This window comes from Eurypyga helias, unplaced genomic scaffold (genome assembly GCF_000690775.1).
Source record: "Eurypyga helias isolate BGI_N326 unplaced genomic scaffold, ASM69077v1 scaffold1630, whole genome shotgun sequence".
NCBI lineage: Eukaryota > Metazoa > Chordata > Aves > Eurypygiformes > Eurypygidae > Eurypyga > Eurypyga helias.
In genome coordinates, this window is record NW_010226066.1 from 122,021 (window position 1) to 141,066 (window position 19,046).

Sequence of the window (19,046 nt, forward strand, 5' to 3'; positions counted from 1 at the left end):
TTAGCCTGCTGCTTAAGTGTCTGTTAGCTACAGTGGCATCGATGGCTACGTTGGGATTTGGTTCAGCTGGATGATTCCTCCCTGGGTATGTGGTAGTTGGGTTTGAACTCAGGATTTTTCTGTGAATAAAGCAAGAGTTTGAAAAATGATGATTTAATTGGGGCAGGTTTGTCATATGAGATGAGGTCTGTCTCAAAGAGATTTCGGTGTAGCTGTGAAGACAATTTGGTCATTGCCATTCTCCTCTTTTTTTCAATTCAGATGCATATACTCTAAAAGTTTACAGTGCAGCTTGCACTTAGTATCCAAGCCCTACACTGTCTGTGATCTGCGTGGTGTTTGGAGTGGGTCCCAGCTGCTACAATGAACATGGTCCATTACTTGTTTCCCAGCACTCACCTCACCATAAAGATTTTCAGCACTGGTCTGAACATGCGATTTCAAAAGTGGTCAAGTGCTGAGGTGGAGATATGTGCTACACCTACTGCTGCCCCTCATTTCAGCTAAGGCAAGTTAGTTGCCTTTTCAGGCTCTTAGAAATTTGATGTCTCAAATGTTGCCTTCTGGGTTTTTTTTCCTTTCTATGCCATTAATCAGATTTTGCTTGATGCAATTGTGCTAATTTGATCTAAGTTTCACTGGTACAGAAGAGTACAGAATTTAGAACTTGTAGACAAAACAGACAGTACTACAGGCTCTTGACAAAAGCACTTCAGGCATTTGGTGGGGCTCAAAGTAGAGGACTGTAACACACTCAAAGAAATTCTTCCCAGAGAGGGTGGTGAGGCACTGGAACAGGTTACCCAGAGAAGCTGTGGATGCCCCATCCCTGGAAGTGTTCAAGGCCAGGCTGGATGAGGCTTTGAGCAACCTGGTCTAGTGGAAGGTGTCCCTGCCCATGGCAGGGGGGTTGGAACTAGATGGACTGTAAGGTCCCTTCCAACCCAAATCATTCTATGGTTCTGTGATATAATTTATCAGATGTGAAAGTATATAAGTATACTTAAATGATATGATAATCTGTTTGTATTGTAGCAGGAGAGACTATCTGTGGGGTTCCTGCTGTAAGAGGTACAGCGAGTGTACCTGAATAATTTTTGAGACCTGGAAAGAGATACTTTAAAGTCAAAATTTAAGTCAGACTAGAAGAGGATCTGAAGCCAGCAACTGCAGGATCTGCACAACACGTTTTAAATGTTCCTGCTGTTAGATGCAGTGTAGCGTGTTTCACATTCCTTGGCAAGATTCTCCGTAGGTGGTCTCTCTTACTGCAGTGATTTTTTTAATATAGTTATATTCAAAACAAAATAGGAGGCAGGGAAGGGCATGAGTCATTCCTTGTGCTTCCACTCATTCTTGAGGTTGCATCTCAGGATTCCCATGGCCTTTTCTTAATATACACATGCCTCTCAATATCCAGTGGCATCCCTTCCAGTTCCTCTGCAAGCTCTTCTGTTCTGAAAGAGACAGTGGAGCACAAGTTTCCAAAGGAAAGCAATAGTTTTTGAGCACTTCTTTGGTACTGCAACTAAGAGCCAACCTCTGAGAAAGAGCACAGATTTGGATGTGTTTACTACCTCCTTCTGCATTTTCCCAGGTGGGCCAAGCTCTGGCACCTGCCGGTCTACTTTAGATCAATTCTGTCTATGCCAGATGAAGGTGAGGGTCTGCTAGTCTGAATCCCAGAGAGGGGCAGCCCAGCTGTGTCACAAGAAGGCATGAGGCATGTCAGTTTGGAACCTGCAGAAAGTTTAAAAAAAGAGATAAATTCATATGTTGGTTTGAAGCATCACACTTGTAAAGTTGTGGTCACTCCTTTCAGTTCCATCTAGAATCTGTCAGGACAGGAGCTGTACTCTACAGTGTCTTCATTTTTCATTTCGTTACAGCTTCAGTTGCAGATGGTACGTTAAATTCAAACACCTTGCAGACCTAGTAATGTTATTGAGAAATACTAAGATTTTAATAAGATCATGGGGAAAGCAGTGTTTCAGATTAGAAAGACTTTCTCATGAAATCTTAATGTATTGAGCTGATGCTGTGCTGAGCATTTGTTAAAACATGTCGAAATCCATGCATATAATAAACACAAGCACGAAGGGAAGGTTTTGGTGTCTCTCAGATTGGAATGTCGCCAAACTGGGAGTTTGCCACCATTTAGCCAGAATTGAGGGAGGGAAGGGTTTGGTGGGTTTGGAGGCTTTTAATCTTTTTCATGTGTTTGAGCCATCTTCTCAGTTGTCATTAGGAGCGCTGCTCATCACAAAGTCTCCTTAACATTGGCAGCCTGAAGCCTTTGTAGCTGTGCTGTCTGGAGCTTTGAAAAAACAGCAGCTTTGCCCTCATATTACCAAGAATTACCAAGTATTTTTGTAAAGCATGTCCATTTTTAAGGCATAGAAATAACAGAAAAACCTGTAAAAACAAGGTAAAGTGTCCAGTACAGGCTGCTTTATCTTTCTTCCTGAAAATTCAAGTAAGGTCCTAGAAATGCTGTTGTGCTTTAGGCCCAGCCAGCAACATAAAACAAGGCAGCCACTTGCTCACTCCTCCCCACGGTGGGATGGGGTGGAGAAAATATAAGGAAAGGTTCATGGAGTGAGGCAAGGACAGGGAGGGGTCATCCACCTGTTACGGTCATGGGCAAAACGGACTCCACTTGGGGGGAGGGGGAGGTGAAGAAAATCAGTGTAATCAGTTATGAATCAAATCAGAGTAGGGCAATGAGAGACGAAACAGATCTTAAAAACCTTCCCCCCACTCCTCCCTTCTTCCCAGGCTCAGGTTTTATCAGAAATGCTCTCCATTTCTCTACCTCCTCCCCCTGTGCCTCATCACACATCATCTCTGCCGCTCCTTCCTCCTCAGGGGAGGATCCTCACACTCTGCCCCTGCTCCAGCGTGGGCTCCCTCCCACTGCAGACAATCCTCCAGGAACTTCACCAGTGTGAAGCCTACCCAAATCTCAGTGATTTCACTTCAGAACGTCATGAAAAGATGTAGGTTTAATTCCTGAACACAGTTTCATGTGATCCTACAACATCAAGGCAAAGAGTTGCTAAACGGAAGTGTCACCTGGAGTCACACAGAGGTCCCTGTGTGACTGTAAGTTGGCCTGTGTTCGATTAAAGCCTAGGGTTATTCCATATGTTGGTGGAGCATTGCCAGTCTTTGTGGATATCTTGCATTTGGAAGAAAATTTGAACCAAATGTGGACTTTTGGTGCTTTGGAGTTCAGTGCAAGTGTAGAGATCATGGTTTATTTGGTTTTCTGATGCTTATATGACTGGAATGACTTAGAATGCGTGTGGATTGAAGTTAGACTAGATGAAACCTAGGATTGAGGCTTAGGTCTCTGTACTGCGGTTCCTTATGGAGCTTTACATGAGTTTCAGAGCCTTAACTGGTGCTTCTGACAGCCGGTGCTTTATCTGCTGATGTTCCTAACCCCCAACTACCTACCACTCTTAAACACGCAGTGAAACTCTGGGTTCCAATTTGAATTATTTCTAATTGGCTCAGGAAAGGAAAACAGGGCAGCAGTTAGGAAGGCACTTTTTTTTTCCCCCCCTCTTTGGACTCTGTTTTTTTCAGATGTTCATCTTTTTGCTTCTTCTGACTTATGAAATATTCTGATTTTGGAAATTTTCAAAGAACTTCCTTCCCAAAACCTCAGGAGTACAGGAGAATAAAGTGTGTAAAGCAGGGATGATTAGTAAGTCACTAGTTCAACATCTGTGTGTGTGTTCGCACAGCACAGGGCGTGATGCCAGAAAGGAGCCTCTGAAAGTAAAAAGGAATAAATAACATGAACAAACAACTGCTTGCTCTATCTTTTCCTGATATTTTGCATGCCATTTAGCTTATGATGAAAGCAGCAATAATGTGCATCCCTAGGTTTGCTTTTTGCTTCCAAACAAGTAGCCATTTATTTATTTGTTTGTTTATTGATTTATTTATTATGTAGCGATGAAGCTTTTCATCTGCTAAGTAAAGCAACAGGGAACCTTAGACCCAGGCATGTGAAGATTTCCACAGATAGGACGTTTGCCTTCAAAGACAAATCCACTTTAAACTGTTGCTCAAAATGGAATTTCAACACTAACCAAGCAGCATGACGCTTTCATTTCTTTTTTCCCCACAGTTTCTGGCCCTGAGAGACCAATCTGTCCCTTTTCTTGCTTCCATGCCCTATGGCTTATCATAGAGCAAGGATAGCAGAGGTAATGTGGTTTCATGGTATTGGCATGGGGGAAAACACCATCTTAATCCCATACTGGGTATAAGGAATCTGATTTTCATCTCATGTTCCAGTGTAAATTGTAGTTAGCTTTGTTTGACCTAGCTGAACTGCGCTTCTCTGAATGAGGTAAATAGCCCCGTGGTTCGCTCTGAATTTCAGTGCAGAAGGTACAGCTTGGTACTTCTGTGTCTCAACTGTCCTATTTAGAAATCACCATTTCCTATCCCGGCAAATGGAAATCTTATGAGATTTTCAAAACCCCTATCATGGACTGCTGGCTTCACAGAGATTCTGTGGAAGCAGCCAGCATGCATTATTGGAGTTGAATGTTCTCAGCAAATCCTATTCGTACACCTGAGTAAGAGGTGGAGATGTCTTCACAAGGACTCAGGTTCCTTTTGTGGCTTCTGGCAGTTCAGCTTGTGAAAATATGCATGGATCTCTGGTAACTGAAAGGAGAAAGGAAAAGCAATTTGCATATCCTCATTGAATACAGAGACCAGCATTCATTTACAACACAAAGCAGTGTAAACCTAGGTGATTAATGCAAATGAAAACTTTAAAAAGACAAAATTAATTGGTAAATTTTAATTACAAAGTCGTGTTATGACACAGTAGCCAGCCGTGGGTCTCACTTGGTTTTCTGTATTTAATAGTATTGTCTTTCATCCATGCTGGGGTAAAGAAAGCTGTTGGGGTCGATTTTTCTCAGACCTGCTGTGTTGTCATGAAACCGGTACGTCCGAGCAGAAAAGCATCCGCAGGGAGCGGAAGGCAGGTCTGTGCCTGCGGTGTGGGCCGCCGGCTCTGCTATAGCATGATGGGATAAGTCTTCTCATGTATTTGTTGTTCTGTTCCTGTTTTCTTGTTTACCTTCATTTCATTTTTGTTTTCAGTTGACATGTGGTCAGTAGGGTGCATCATGGGAGAAATGATTAAAGGTGCTGTGTTGTTTCCTGGCACTGATCGTATCCTTCCTAGCAGCCGTTCTGGCCTCAGTAGGTACTTCAACCCTTTCCCCTCCAGCCCCTTCCCACTAGACGAGTGCTGACATACAGTGGTACTGTACCTAAAGAGCAGGGTTAAGTCCCTCTGCAGAATCCTTGCGAGCCAAATTGTCAATAAACCATTACTGCCTCTCAGTAGAAGCCTTAGGTGGCAACCACAGCGAGTACAGTGCGAGGAGATGGAAAACAACGTCCTATGTGGTTCATCAGAATAGCTTTTTGCAGCTAGTGACCCCTTGGGTTTAGTTTGGTGGTTACAAATGTCTCTCTGTTAATTTGATGACAGGGAAGAGGAGGGGGTGGTGGGTGGAGGTGGTGTGCCGTAAATGGCAGGAGGTTTTACATTCACGTTGTGTCATGGCAGGCACAAGCCACTGCTTACCTCAGGATGGCGTGTAAGAGAGTCTGCATTTTAGGAAGCAGGTATGATTAACTGGGACATGACTTTCAGAAATGCTTATTTCTTTGCTTGTTGACTCTGCAGGTGGTATGGAAGTAGGAAATGGCTTCAGTCTGCAGACAGCTTCTGCTTCCCAAGACTAAAATTATTACTTAACTTTGTAGCAATTTGATGACTCAAAAGGCTGGGAATTTCCTTGGAAACTGTACTTCAGTCTGTCATCCTGTATTTAAGTACATGTAGCTATTATGTGAAAGAAGAGTGAATTTTTGACATCAGCAAGAAGTGATTTATAGATAAATGCATTAAATCAGCAGAGAAGTGGTCCAAGCAGACTAGGTGGAAGTATGTTTTCCTTAGAGACCATTCTGCACTCAGGACTGAAGCAGATAAAATTCTTTATTTATCTGATGCTTTATTAAAGCCTTGATGTGTACTTCATTATTTATCCGATTGTGAAAGCGGCTTCTTCTTGTGCGCAACAGCAACTGAGCTCTGTGCATGCTTTGGTCGAACTCCAGTGATTCGCAGTCCATAGGATTACACAGATGAGAAATGGAGATGACCTGTGTACAAATTTTCCTTCTCATTTAAACTCTGTGCTTAGATGACGGAGGAGTTTCCAGGCTTTATTCAGTTTTATGTAACTTTCTCTGAATGTATGTGCATGTACACTTGTGTGTGTGTATATATATATACATGTACATACATACTTACTAATTCGGTTTAGCACTTCACTTTTGGCCTCATTCACGCTTCAGTAGGTTCAATATTTGGATTAAAATGTATAAAAAGTAATGTCTGAAAAATATGAAAGAAATTAAAGTACACAATAATATCATTGATGTTCTCACAGCCTTGCCTAGCAAGAGTCTGATTTGTGTTTTCTCCATAATCTTGGATGAGCATATGCGTGCTGAGAAGAACGCTAAAATTCCCTTGTGCTTTTGTGTGATCTGGGGTACATTGCATCTGCATATGTGACAGTAAACCTTTCCCTTCTGTGTTAATGGAAATCCTTAGCACCTATTTGTACTCCATGAAGATTTGGCCCAGGCTGTGCTTGTGTTTTCTGTGAATGTGGAGTGAGAAATGTAGGTGTGGGGGTTAGCATAGGTCAGTGTTCTAGCTGGAACAGTTTTTGTGTTAACAGACTTAAGTTTTGTAAGATATCATTTAAAGAAATCCCCAAGGAAGTACAAAAAGCGTTGAACGTCTTGTATAGTGCTTCAAAAACTGGTTTCTTTGACACAGCTGCGTTCTTGTTAAAAAGAAATCACGCAAAGCCTCTATAATTAAAATGTTATGTGCTCTTTATTATTGCAGTAACAACCCAACACTCCTCCCTCCCAAACTGGCATTACCAGCTGCTGATTTGTCCGGGATTGTTCTGTAAATGAGTTCATGTTTTTCATTTGTATTTAGAATACCTTGCTAAATTTGCCCTGTGTTTCATGTACCGCTCTGCTCTTCTTCTGCTCTTCCGTGAGTGTCTCCTCTGCGACCAGAGAACGATGCCGTCGCTGTCTTCCAGGCTGCTGAGCCCCCCTCCTCAAAGCCACCTCTTCTCCAGAATCCACCCCCACCTCTCCTGTGCTGCTGAGAAGTCAGGGCTTCGACAATTCCTGTGCCTGTCTGTGCAGCTGAAAACCAGTCAGGGAGCTGCAAGGGCAGACCCAACCTGCTGTGACTGATGGCCTCGTGGCATCTTCTGCCTTAAGTTCTGCCTGGAGAATGCTTAGCGTTTCTGTAAAAAAAGATTATTTCTTCAGACATGTGATGGAGTTGGGCAGCTGTATAATTCCATAAGCAGGGACTGTGAGCCTGAAGAGCTTGAGGGCAGCGTATGGAAAAGTGTAGAAGGAGCAAGAGTAAGTAGAAATCTGTTTCTTTTTAAAAAAAAAAAAAAAGCTTCCTCTTCAGCCTAAGATGGGTGTAAAATGGGTTAAGCCTGGCACTGCACCAGAATTTATCAGCAGCAGTTTTTTTTCTTCACAGTGCTTCATTTCACAACCACACTGTGATTTGAGGAGTATTTAGGACTAATTGGTGTCAATTTTTATGCATAGATAACTATGAAAAGCAGTTTAGAAATGGAAGATTGAATATTCATGAGAAATGCACTGTCAGTCATATATTTGACTGCCAAACTTCCGTTTTGCCGTTTTCCAGTGGTTAAGGAGTATATATAGGTGGTTTGACACTGCTTCTGTTTACAGAACTAAATGGTCTGTTCAGCTAACTGAAACGACTTCTGTAGCAAAGTGGAGCCATCTCGCACATCCTGGAACGTTCACAAGCAGAAAAATAGGAACCGCCTCTGAGTAAGTGCGGAGAGGTGCGTTTAGCTAGGCTGCAGCTCTGTTGCACTCTTGTAGTCCCTTTGAATTCACTGAGATCGCTTGGGTGGAGCCGAGAACAGAATCCACCTCTGCTCTTCCTTAACCTCCAATTGTGACTGAACCCAGTGTCCAAACTCCTCGTGGTATTTACTCATCCTTGAAGTTTTACCATTTCGCTGCCACTGTTGCTCTGTGCACATGATGCAGTTAATTGTGAGCTAATTTGTTTTAATGTCCTATGACGCTTCTTTTCAAGGTTGTCAGCAGTAGTTCTGCTTACAGAGAAACCGCTAGCATGCAGCTTGGATATACTTGTGCCTCGAGCGAGGAGAAAACAGCAACATGGTTTACTGTGTTGCCTCAGGAGCAATTTGGAAAGCTGACTGTACCTGTGAGTTCACTTTCCGTGTGCTCTCAACATTTTATGAGGGAGACCCTTAGTCTTTCCTCACCGCTGCATAAATGATGCGAAGGAGTTAAGGAACTGCCTTAGCCCTCTGGGGAGCTGTGAAAGTGGTGGTTATGCACAGGTTGTTTGGGGTTTTTAACTGCTGAATGCATTTTGGGCAGTCAAGGAACGATTTTGCTTTTTAATTCTGTAGTTGGGAATGCTCAAGGGGACAAGTATATATTCAGTAGAGAGACGCAGGTTAGCGTGAGGTCAGCTTCTCTTCGTATAAATCAAGGACGGCCATACAAGCTCTCACTTAGAGCCTTACTCTGCAACTGCACTCATGTTGTGCGTGTCACAGACTGGGGGAAGGGGTTTCATGCACAGTTCTACAGTTCATTTACGAGGTAATTAATAACGTTCGTAAGCTGCCTGCTAGGCTAGGTACATGATCGTCGTGCATCCGGCTGTGCATGTTACACAGACAGAAGTGTATGCAACAGAAGATTCTAGAAGCTTAGAAACAGCCTGGAGTATGAGCAGATACTGCAGAGGTGAGGAGGTGTCCGCAAGGGAAATGGTAATTTGTGTGCTTCTTGTAAACCGTGTTGATACCAGTATGTAAATTATGGGACTGTGAGAAAAAAATACGTATCTGACGCTGATGTCCCTCACAGTGAAATTCGTTTGGTTGGGTTTTATTAGCAGGTTTATTTACAAAAAGGTTTAACTTTAAAAAAATGAAAATGAGTTGAGCTATCAACCTTCCAGTTGGTGTGACAGTTTGGTGTTGGGAGGGAAGTGCAGGTGTTCATAGCAATTATTCTAATTTTGACAAGTTAGGAGCATCACAAGCTTGTACCCAAAGCAATGCAGTTAGTTTTTGTTGGTAGAACACGCACATTTAAGGAGAAAGAAAGGCAGTTCCCTTAAGATTCTGAGACTGAAGAGAGATGAACTTGCCCTGTCTGTCGTGAAGGAAGAGCTCTGTGTCCATTTTGGTTTTGTTGTGCCTACCTTAACAACAGCAAGATGTGACGTGCCCTGGTCCTAACCATCTCCAGCAGCAGCACACTTAGCCAGGAAGAGCAAATCCTGTTCTGGTGTGCTAAAGCTAGTGTAGATGTGCTGCCTAGGAGGTGGAGCAAGTGGAGCTCAGTATGCTGGGTAGGCAGGGGAGCTTGATTCTCCATCACCACCACCGTCCAGTACAATTCCAAAAGCTCTGTTATAAACAGGCATTTTGGCAGAATTACATGTGTGTTCCACATCACGGTCCACAGATACTGATTGAGGAGGAATTTAGGAAGAGGGTTTTCTAGCACAGCCACACTTGGAAGTAGTGCAAAAAAGCAGTGTTTGGTGTCTGGGGAGCAACTGGCTGTTAGATTTGCCACAGGAAATCGCCCCCTCCACACACACCCCACACCCCATCACCCCTTCTCAGGAAAAGAAACATGAATGACTACAGTTAAGTTATTGCTAAATGTTAACCATAAGAAAATATAATCCTTCACTCAAAAAAAAAAAAAAATACCCCACCAAACAAAAAGGTGTAATTTACACCAGCATAACATGAGAAGAAAAAGAATAACTACTGCAGTTTTGAGGCTGGCTAGCTTTAGGTACAAATTGGTGTCTACATTTGATTTTTAAGCACAAGCTATTAATTTGTGCAGCTGTAGAAATGCTTTTATGATAGTTTCTAATTGAGACTGGGGAGTATTGTAAGTTTTCTCTTGGAGCCAAGCTCCATTACCTTAGTTGTCTGAACACCTGCAGAAATGTAACTTGGCTGAAGCCTGCAGGCCGACTGAAGGGACAGGATGGTGTGCCTTCATTCACACTTCGAAATACATGGCATCAATGCACACCCTGCATCAGTGGGAACAGAATCAAAAGCACTGGTAAACTTTCAGCCTGTATCTCTAAATAGATGACTTCACCGTGAAGGCTGCCCAGAGAAGCTGTGGATGCCCCATCCCTGGAAGTGTTCAAGGCCAGGCTGGATGTGGCTTTGAGCAACCTGGTCTAGTGGAAGGTGTCCCTGCCCATGGCAGGGGGGTTGGAACTAGATGGTCTTTAAGGTCCCTTCCAACCCAAACCATTCTGTGATTCTATAAAATCTGATTTTTCCAGTAGAAATACTTGATTGTGCATTCAAAACACAATTTTCCCATTAGAAATTGTATGAATTTTCTTTAGGAAGAGAAGTCTCAATCTGCAGTTCAGATTCTGGCTATTTTCCAAGCATATAACCAAATATTTAAAAAGTAAAGGAGAACGATCCTTAGGACAGTATTAGAGTGCAAAGAGAAAAGGTAGTTGGGAAGCAGAAGGCAACCTGAGGCCTCACTCTATGATTTATCTTCACTGGAAAGGTACAAATTATAGAACTATTTTCTTAAATAAGTGTCTTTGCTCTAACTTTGTGTGGCCATCTTAATGTTAGTAGAAATGCTGCACAGTTAGTGCTGGGGACAAACTAATAAATCCAGGTTAGATCCCTCCTTCTGCCTTAAGTCGTACAGATGCTATTGGTGACACACTCTCCTTGATCCTCTTTGGGGCAGGGGACGGCTGAGATGGTTCAGATAGCTTTAAAGCAGACATGTCATCTTCCAGAGTTTTGGGCTGTAATTCTTCCCAACTTCCAGTTGTCAAACATCTGCTTAATTTCAAGGGGGGAAAACAGGGCCTTTTGTTAGCAGTTTTCCTTCTTTAACTATTTTTTCATTCAAATACAGGTTAGTCTTTTTTGGCCTGCGAAGTTTCAGTCAGCGTTGCATGATCACTGACGCGTAGTACCTTTTTTCAGTTGGTCTGGAAATGACGTCTATAGCCACAATCACCCGTTGGCTCATGTAACCTGCGGTAGGTTGTGATTCACATTAGGACTGTTGTGCAGTAACATTTGTTTTCTGCAGGATGGCTGAAGTTAATGCTGACTGCTAGCTAGAGAAAGCTGCTGCTTTTTGCTTCAGTAAATGGGGCTCAGAGTTTTTTCCCAATTGCCTTTTTTAATTTTGTGCCGTGACGGGGACAACCTCTCATCATCGGGTGCACCGTAGATGCGTTGCACCTGGTGACTGTACAGACCATAACAATGAGAGGGAGCCTCACCAGTGTTCAGCAAGAACATTATTGTGTGCTCGCTCGTTACTGTGCGTTGGACCCCTGAATACAACGCCATGCTGGTAAGGCCTAGGTAAGTGCAGAAACAGCACCAGAGAGGTGTGTCTGTCTGACTGAAACATGGTCTGTCTCCATCTGCTCTCCCTGGGCATGGTTTTGCTATTGCTGTTATTAGGACAAAAACAGGTCCTGAGTGCTCCATCACATCATTTAGTATAGATCTATAAAAAGCCAAATGAATGTATCTTATTTAAGGGTTTTGGCAGAATTTGAGCAACGTAAATAAGGGTAAAGAAGCACCATTACCCATTCAGGTCATTCAGTTACTCAAAACCGATTCCTGAAGTTGCTGTGATGTAGAGCCTGACCTCTTTGGCTCCTGGTGCAGGGCAGGGATGCAAAAGCTCCAGTGCTGTCCTCCTGCAAATCAAGACTATTCAAGCAGTGGAACATGGTGTCTCCGCTGGCTTTGGCTGTCGTCTTTGCACTGATGACTCATGAAGCTTCTTCCATCTCTTAAAATACTCCAGTCATGGGAGGTAGCCTGCTTGTCTGTTGCCTCCTAGTGAGAGCTGTGCTGTCAGCTTAGAAGAAATGTGTGCAGCAGGCACTGTTGCCTGGGAATTCTCCCTCTCCCTGTCCATCACCGTTGACATGGGTTCCCACCGTGTAGGCCCTGTTCTGGGATCTTTTTTTTTTTTTTAATCTTTTTTCCTTTATCCCACACATCCAGAGCATCTTAGTACATCTTCCCTCTCTGTGTCCAAGTCCCACAGCATTCTATAATCCCAAAGACCTCTCTCTCTTTGGCCTTTGTTAAATGCCTGAGAGGTGGTTCATGTGCACAAGGGTAAGTGTCTGATGCCTTCCCGGGCGCAAGTCCTGTGTTTGACCCTCCCCGTTTATCAAATGGCCTTCCCTCTATCTGCACAGGTAACGCTTCCGGTGATGCTTTTACAGCTTGGCTTTCTCGCCCATTTAGCTTCTCTGGGCACAACGAACAGCACCTTCATTTCTGTACTCTCTGTTCTTCTCTGCAGAGTGTTTCCGCACTGTGTTTTCAAGTTCCATAAAGACCTGCTGCTGAAATAGCTCCACCAGCAAACAGTGAGGCGTGTTAACTTGAACAGAAGTTCGAAATGTGAAAACACTTTATTTTCCCATAGAATGTTTAATGAAATACTCGGGCTACTCTTTGAGTAGCTGTCATCTTCGGTAGCTTTGTTTTTGCAATTCTGTATTTTTCTAGTGAGAAGATCCTTTTCATGGACAGCACATGATACAGGCAACCTATGGAGTGTGGGGGAGGGGTTGTTCTACATAAATCTTTGACTTAGTTCTAAAAAGATGGAATTTTTTCAGGAAAATTTTTACAGACCACTGCTCTTTCTAGCCACCTTTTTCAGTCGAAATTAAATCCATTCAAGACACCATTTCAGCGTTCTTAAAGTGTATGTTTAAATTGTACTCATACCTTTAAACACTTTTGATTAGCAAAGCTGCAATTTTAAAATTAATTATTTGGGTTTTGTTCAATAAAGACAGTTCAGGTGAACTCAAATTAAGTCTGTCTTGAATTTTCAAGGTATGTGAAAATACTAAGTTTCCATTTCCCTAAATCACAACACTTTTGAAAATCTGAGATGGTTGCTGTACCAAAGAGCTGGGTTTTGACTGTTTTTTTTTAATTTTTTTTTTTTTTTTGGTGTCATCTTCATTCTGCTGACCTGATTTCAGGTCAACAAATACTAAAGACAGTTCCTCACCAGACTGTGAGGAACTGAACTTTAGTATTTTGGAAACTCCCACACACTTGTGACACTCATGACAATAATAAATTAGAAGAACAATTTTTAAAAAAACCCTATCTCTGTGCTGAAATGCTTTGAATGTTTCTCTTTTAAAAGCTTTTTACTTCCTGTACGTTCTTAATGACACTCTCTTCATCACATTTCTTATCATCGCTGTACCTGTGCCTGCATGCACGCTTCCCATTTTTTTTCTTATGTTGCCGTCTGATTGTTGGCTCTGTGAATTATGATGTGATGCAGCAGCAGGTCTGATGGTATAGACGCTTGCTCAATAACATGTTGGTTGTTGGCACCGTAAGGCTCGTTGTGAACATAGCTGGAAGAGCTACATCACACCTATCCATTGCCTAATTGCTACCTTGAGGGAACTGAAAAAATCAACAGCAAAACAACAACAAAGCAGCTCAGTACAAATTGCCTGTGAAACAATTTATTTGCAAGCATGCCATTACTTCTTCGTCAGTAATGGTTTAGCAATGTAGCTGTCATGTTTGCGGTTAAAGAGAAACATCTGTCTGTTCCTGAGGCATCATTTGTCTGTAGAAAACGAGTCCCAGTGCGTTCTTACCAAACACATTGCTTCTGAGGGGCTGCTGGCTGGGTGGGTTGAGAAAAACTTGCACCAATGAAGTTACAGGAGACAGTGAGCATACGAGGGCGAGGCAGAGGTGTTGAAGGTGGCTTCTGTCCCCTGCAGAAGTCCTCTGAGCCAGCTGGGTCTCACTGCTCACAAGCTGAATAGACAGGGCGGGTGAACGTGTCGCCCCTCCCTGCTGTGCCCACGTAGCCGAGGCGACGTAGGGGTGATGACCTGCACGTGAAGAAGGGGAGTGCAGGTCAGTGGGTTGCAAGTTAAACACAGAAATGGTAACGAGTGTTGAGCCAGCGCAGGGAAGCTGTGTGTTTTCCCATGGTGGCTTTAGGATTGCACAGTGCCATCAAGTAAGTGTAGCTGTGAGAGACGTTTGCAGACTGTAGGGCCCAGAGGCATAATGGTGAATAAAGCTGGTGACTGTAAAGATGTTATGGAGTTAAAAGCCTCTGAGGATTCCCAGAGAACACACAAACAGCTGTCGGGAGACTTCACTGTGGTTTGTGTTTTGTTTTCCTTAACTACGGATGTTCAGATATTGATCAGTGGAATAAAGTTATTGAGCAGCTAGGAACACCCTGTCCAGAATTCATGAAGAAGCTGCAGCCGACGGTACGGAACTACGTTGAGAACAGACCCAAGTACGCTGGCCTCACCTTCCCCAAACTTTTTCCAGACTCTCTTTTCCCAGCTGACTCGGAACACAACAAACTCAAAGGTATGTCTGACAGAGGGATGCCAACAGTGCATAGATGTTTTTTTCCAATTGTTCTTCTCTCTAGTTGCACTCCCTTTTAACGAAGTCAGTTCCAGAGACAAGTGACTGCATGGGTTTTGTTTAGCTGAGAGGCAGCTTTTGGAAATGATTTTTGGAGACCCTGGTGCTTGGACAGCTAAGGGAAACAAACATTATCACGGATGTGCTGAGCATATTCCCATGGCGTTCTGTGTGATGTTCCTGCACCACAAGGAACTGAGGTGTTCCTTCACTCTCATTCTTAAACTTGTAACACAGAGGAACTTCCACTGGAAAATCCTACTGCTGGCATTCTTCTGTTTTAGGTGAAAAATGTCCATTCAGCCAGGTGCCTGCCCCATAGCTCTGCCTTTTCTAGACCATGGAAAGATATCAGCAGCATCAGCAAAAATGGTCTCGATGTAGCTGAGGTTTACTATCTGCTGTGGGTGGATTTCTTCTCGTGAAAAATGCTGTGGGTCGGTTTGGATGTGTGAAGTTGCGTGCTGCCTTAATTACAGTGTGACTAGATACACCCCTGTAAAACAGAAGTTGCAGGGATTTTCATCGTATACGGAAGTCCAGTTTCACTGGAACAGGTCGTTGATCTTCAGTTGGAAAGAGCCATTAATGTGTGTTGAGCGTAGAAAGGATTTCTCCACACAGCTCTGGGACCCCTGCAGCCTTTGTGCTGTGCATCTGTTCTGAGCCACCTGAGCACCTGGGGGCCCTTACAGTGGTGGCCCCCATACGTAAGGGGTTTCAGCTGCTTGCAGTTTGCATGTCACTACGTTAGCCAGAACACTCTTCCAGTTACCAACTGTGTCATAGCAAGGCTGCTGTCTCGGCTCTGGGAGCAAAGTGAGAGGTCTGAGCAGATGCTTTTGGATACACAGAATTTTATACTCCTACTACAATAAAATTGAATAATGGAGTTGTCTTGGATTTGGAGCTAATGAACAGAAATGCCTGTATTATCAGGTAAAATAAATCAATGTTGCAACGTAAAACTCAGTGTGTGTATATATATAGGACTGTGCTTTTTTGTAGTGGAGAATGATGGGTCCCACTGACTGTAACTTTGTTACGTGGGGCAAACAAGACTTAAGCAGTTTCAAGGCACTTCCATACTATTATGTGTTGATCCCAGGCTACAGATTTGACATTGTTGCCTTTAATGGGGTGCCCTAAGATAAACTGAAACATTTAGTGTCTGCCAGCAGGCTAGGTGAAAAACTTCAAGACACAGAAAAGTATGTTTTCTTTATGCACCACTGTAAGAGAACCTGTTAGTTTCAGGCTTTGATGTAGTACTGCCATGAGTTCAGACTTCATCATGCGAGCTTTTACTTGGGTGTATTGTTCAGCCTTCTACATGGTATCTGCATGCAACTTGTGAGATCTTACTGTAGCTTGTTAGGGGCCCTATGATATGCAGCCCTGATATTGGCTAATGAATCCAACCCAAAATGATTACCGAAGAGCTCTTGCCCTAACAAGGCAAGGGGCAGAAGTATGTCTAAACAATCTCTGCAAGGGTTGTGTCCTTGTTCCTTTCCTAACCCAATTAACCCTCCTCTGGAGACAGCAATTGTTTTGTACTAATACTGTGTTTATCTGATCTCGTTGTTCTAGCCAGCCAAGCCAGGGACCTTTTATCAAAGATGCTAGTCATTGATCCAGCCAAGCGAATATCAGTAGATGAAGCCTTACAGCATCCATACATTAATGTCTGGTATGACCCAGCAGAAGTGGAGGCGGTAAGTGAGGCGTGACTTCAGACTGCTAAACCCAGATATGGTTCATTCGTTTCTACAGCTTTACAGCAGCCTGATAACCAGCCTGCTCTAAGGAAACAATGTTGTTGTGACTGTGGTGGTCTTTGGATGTCCGTGAAATGAGATCTTTAGGAACAGGATGTATCTCTTTGTTAGATGAATTGACAACACATGGGAGAAGCAAAAACACCTCAAGCATATGAAGCCATTGTCTGCTTTCTTCTAGACAACACGAAGAAAGGATTTTGAACCCAGCAGCTCACCTGGTTTTTCTAGCTATATAAGTCAGTCTGGCAAAAGATACTGTCTTTCTCTCCACATGTATCTTCGTGGAAAACAGCAAACATCATGTCCTGTGTTTGTGCTCAAAGATATACGTGGGGAGGAGGAGGATTAAAGACAACAATACAAAATCCTGAACTCAGGCCTCAGAAAAATCTTAGCAGGACATAAATTACTCCTTAATATGAAGCAGGGGCTTGTGTTTTCCTGGGCCACAGTTCCCGTGCAGTATCATGTACACCGTGTGCAAGCAGAAATGGAAGTTTTCTCACAGTCCTGTTGTGCTCTAGACACCTCCATATCCCCTGATGAGGCTGATGTTAGGGGTGATCTGTAGGCACTTCAGTGACAAGGTGTAATAGGTATAAAATCAGAGAAGTTCTCTGTAATAGTATGTGTGAAAACAGAGCTCAGTATTCCAACGGGTTTAGGAATCTTACATAACCACAATAGGAATCTAAGACACTGAACCTTGCAGAATGGAAACACTGGTGTTTAGCGACATGCTCCGATTCAGTGTGTGTTCTTGGAAGAGCAGTAAATGTCAAAAGCAAATGGAACGCAGAAAATACTGTCAGATGTCACGTGCATAGGTTTTTTGCAGAGTGTGTTGCTCAGGAGTGCTTTACAGGCCACGGTTCTGCTATCTAGGGAGCTTTTAGGTTTTGTGTCCTCTTTGGTTTTCTTTGACATTAAAGTGTGTCAGTCTGAAGTGTGAACACCCTGCAGTATTTTACCCCCTGGCACATACGGGTTTGTTTCACATCTCTCTTGAAGATATTATTCTGTTGTGAGGTACTTCTGTTGTATTTCCATGTGCTTCTTAACTCTGGTTTATGGAACTACTCTGATGTCAGCATCCGGATTTGGGTCCCTCTTTAGATGTGCTTTGCCTGTGAATTTAACCATGGAGAGCCGCTTCTGATGCAGAACAGGAGGGGGATTTGGTACACTGGACATTTTGACGGAGCGATTTGCCCCATTTCCAAACGTATGCTCATAGTTGTATTTCAGATTGAAGCAGAGGTTGAACTTTTGTCATAGTGAGGTTGCCCTTTTAGAAGAAGAATCTTGCCACACGTGCCTAGGCATGCAGCTAATGCTGAAGTGCCTTTTACTGTCCTCTCATGCAGACAGAGATCGGGGTACATCCATGGCTGGGGAGGCAATGGTTTAGTTTCTGATTGCACCATACAGTCCTCACGTGATCCAGAACAAACCGCATCCTTTGGATCATGGCTGTAAAACAGAAATAACAATTAGTTGTTCTGCCTGCCAGGTGAATTGGCTGGAGTCTAATGGCCCACCGGCTCTCAAAAGCCTGCAGTAATTACATTCTAGGTCACTGAGGCATTAGTCTCTCGCATGCGCCTTCTCTCACCACAGATACCTGCACAAACATGGTGCCACCCGCTATCGAACCACATTCCTTGCATTTTCACTTTGGCTGCATTTCATTGCTCAGTAACTGACTGTGAAGACGTAAAGCAGTGGGAAACAAAACTGTCCCCTAGCACCTCAAAGAGAGAGGACACACTGTGAGGAAGGAGCAGCGCCTTTAAATGTTCAACTTCAAATGCTTGATGTTGGCCCATTTATTTGTAGTTTGCATCTTTGTCTGAATTGCATCTTTTTAGATAATACTTTGTTCTCTTCACCCACCTGGTTCTTTGCACAGTTACTGTGTAGTTAACATGAGCTGAACATCGGCGTCCCCAGCTGCTTCCTCTGTCTCTCCTAGCTTCAAGGTTTTCTCTTCCCAAACGTGATATATCTCGTCAGTAACATGCTGTAGAGTCACGCTAATACTTTGTCATGAGTACTTTGACAGTGAAGTGTTACTGAATTGCTTTGACACCAGTCGCTCTGTGGTACAGACCCTTCTTCCTGGTGTTTAACCTGCTGTGAACCCAAGAGAAGTTTCATGTTGTGGGCAGCGTAACCTAAATAGAAGAACATGGGATTAAGAGATACTCATTGTGTTTTGTCAGGGTGCTAGGAATGCTAGAAACGGCCCGGCTTCACTTAACACTCTCTGGTTTTTCCAATCTCATTTTCAGAGGGAAGGTTAAACTGGAGGACTTTCTTTTTGCTATTAACCATTTGTTAAGTTCTAAATCTCCACCTGTCCATGCTGACACACCTTCCGAATTATTTTCTGGAGAAAACTTAGCTCAGTTGGATTTTCTTTGCCTCTTGATTTAGCTGTTGAAGGGTAGTCAGTCTGTTTTTCATCTGCATTGCCTCCGTGGTGGAATAAGTTTCTCAAGCAGATCCATGGGAGATTGGTGGCTTTCTGTTCTTTCTCAGAATTAGAATCATAGAATCA

General features: G+C 43.3%; 1 protein-coding gene across 1 annotated transcript in view; it reads left to right on the top strand.

Moving 5' to 3' along the window:
• LOC104509339 (mitogen-activated protein kinase 10) overlaps nt 1-16,417 on the top strand; it is a gene marked incomplete at its 3' end in the record, with an annotated part of 57,163 nt that extends 40,746 nt beyond the window's left edge. Inside the window, exons 8-9 of the mRNA XM_010151259.1 lie at nt 14,457-14,639; nt 16,293-16,417. Coding sequence (XP_010149561.1) covers nt 14,457-14,639; nt 16,293-16,417 — 308 coding nt within the window. The remainder of the gene's footprint in view (nt 1-14,456; nt 14,640-16,292) is intronic.
• Nucleotides 16,418-19,046: the final 2,629 nt, after the last annotated feature.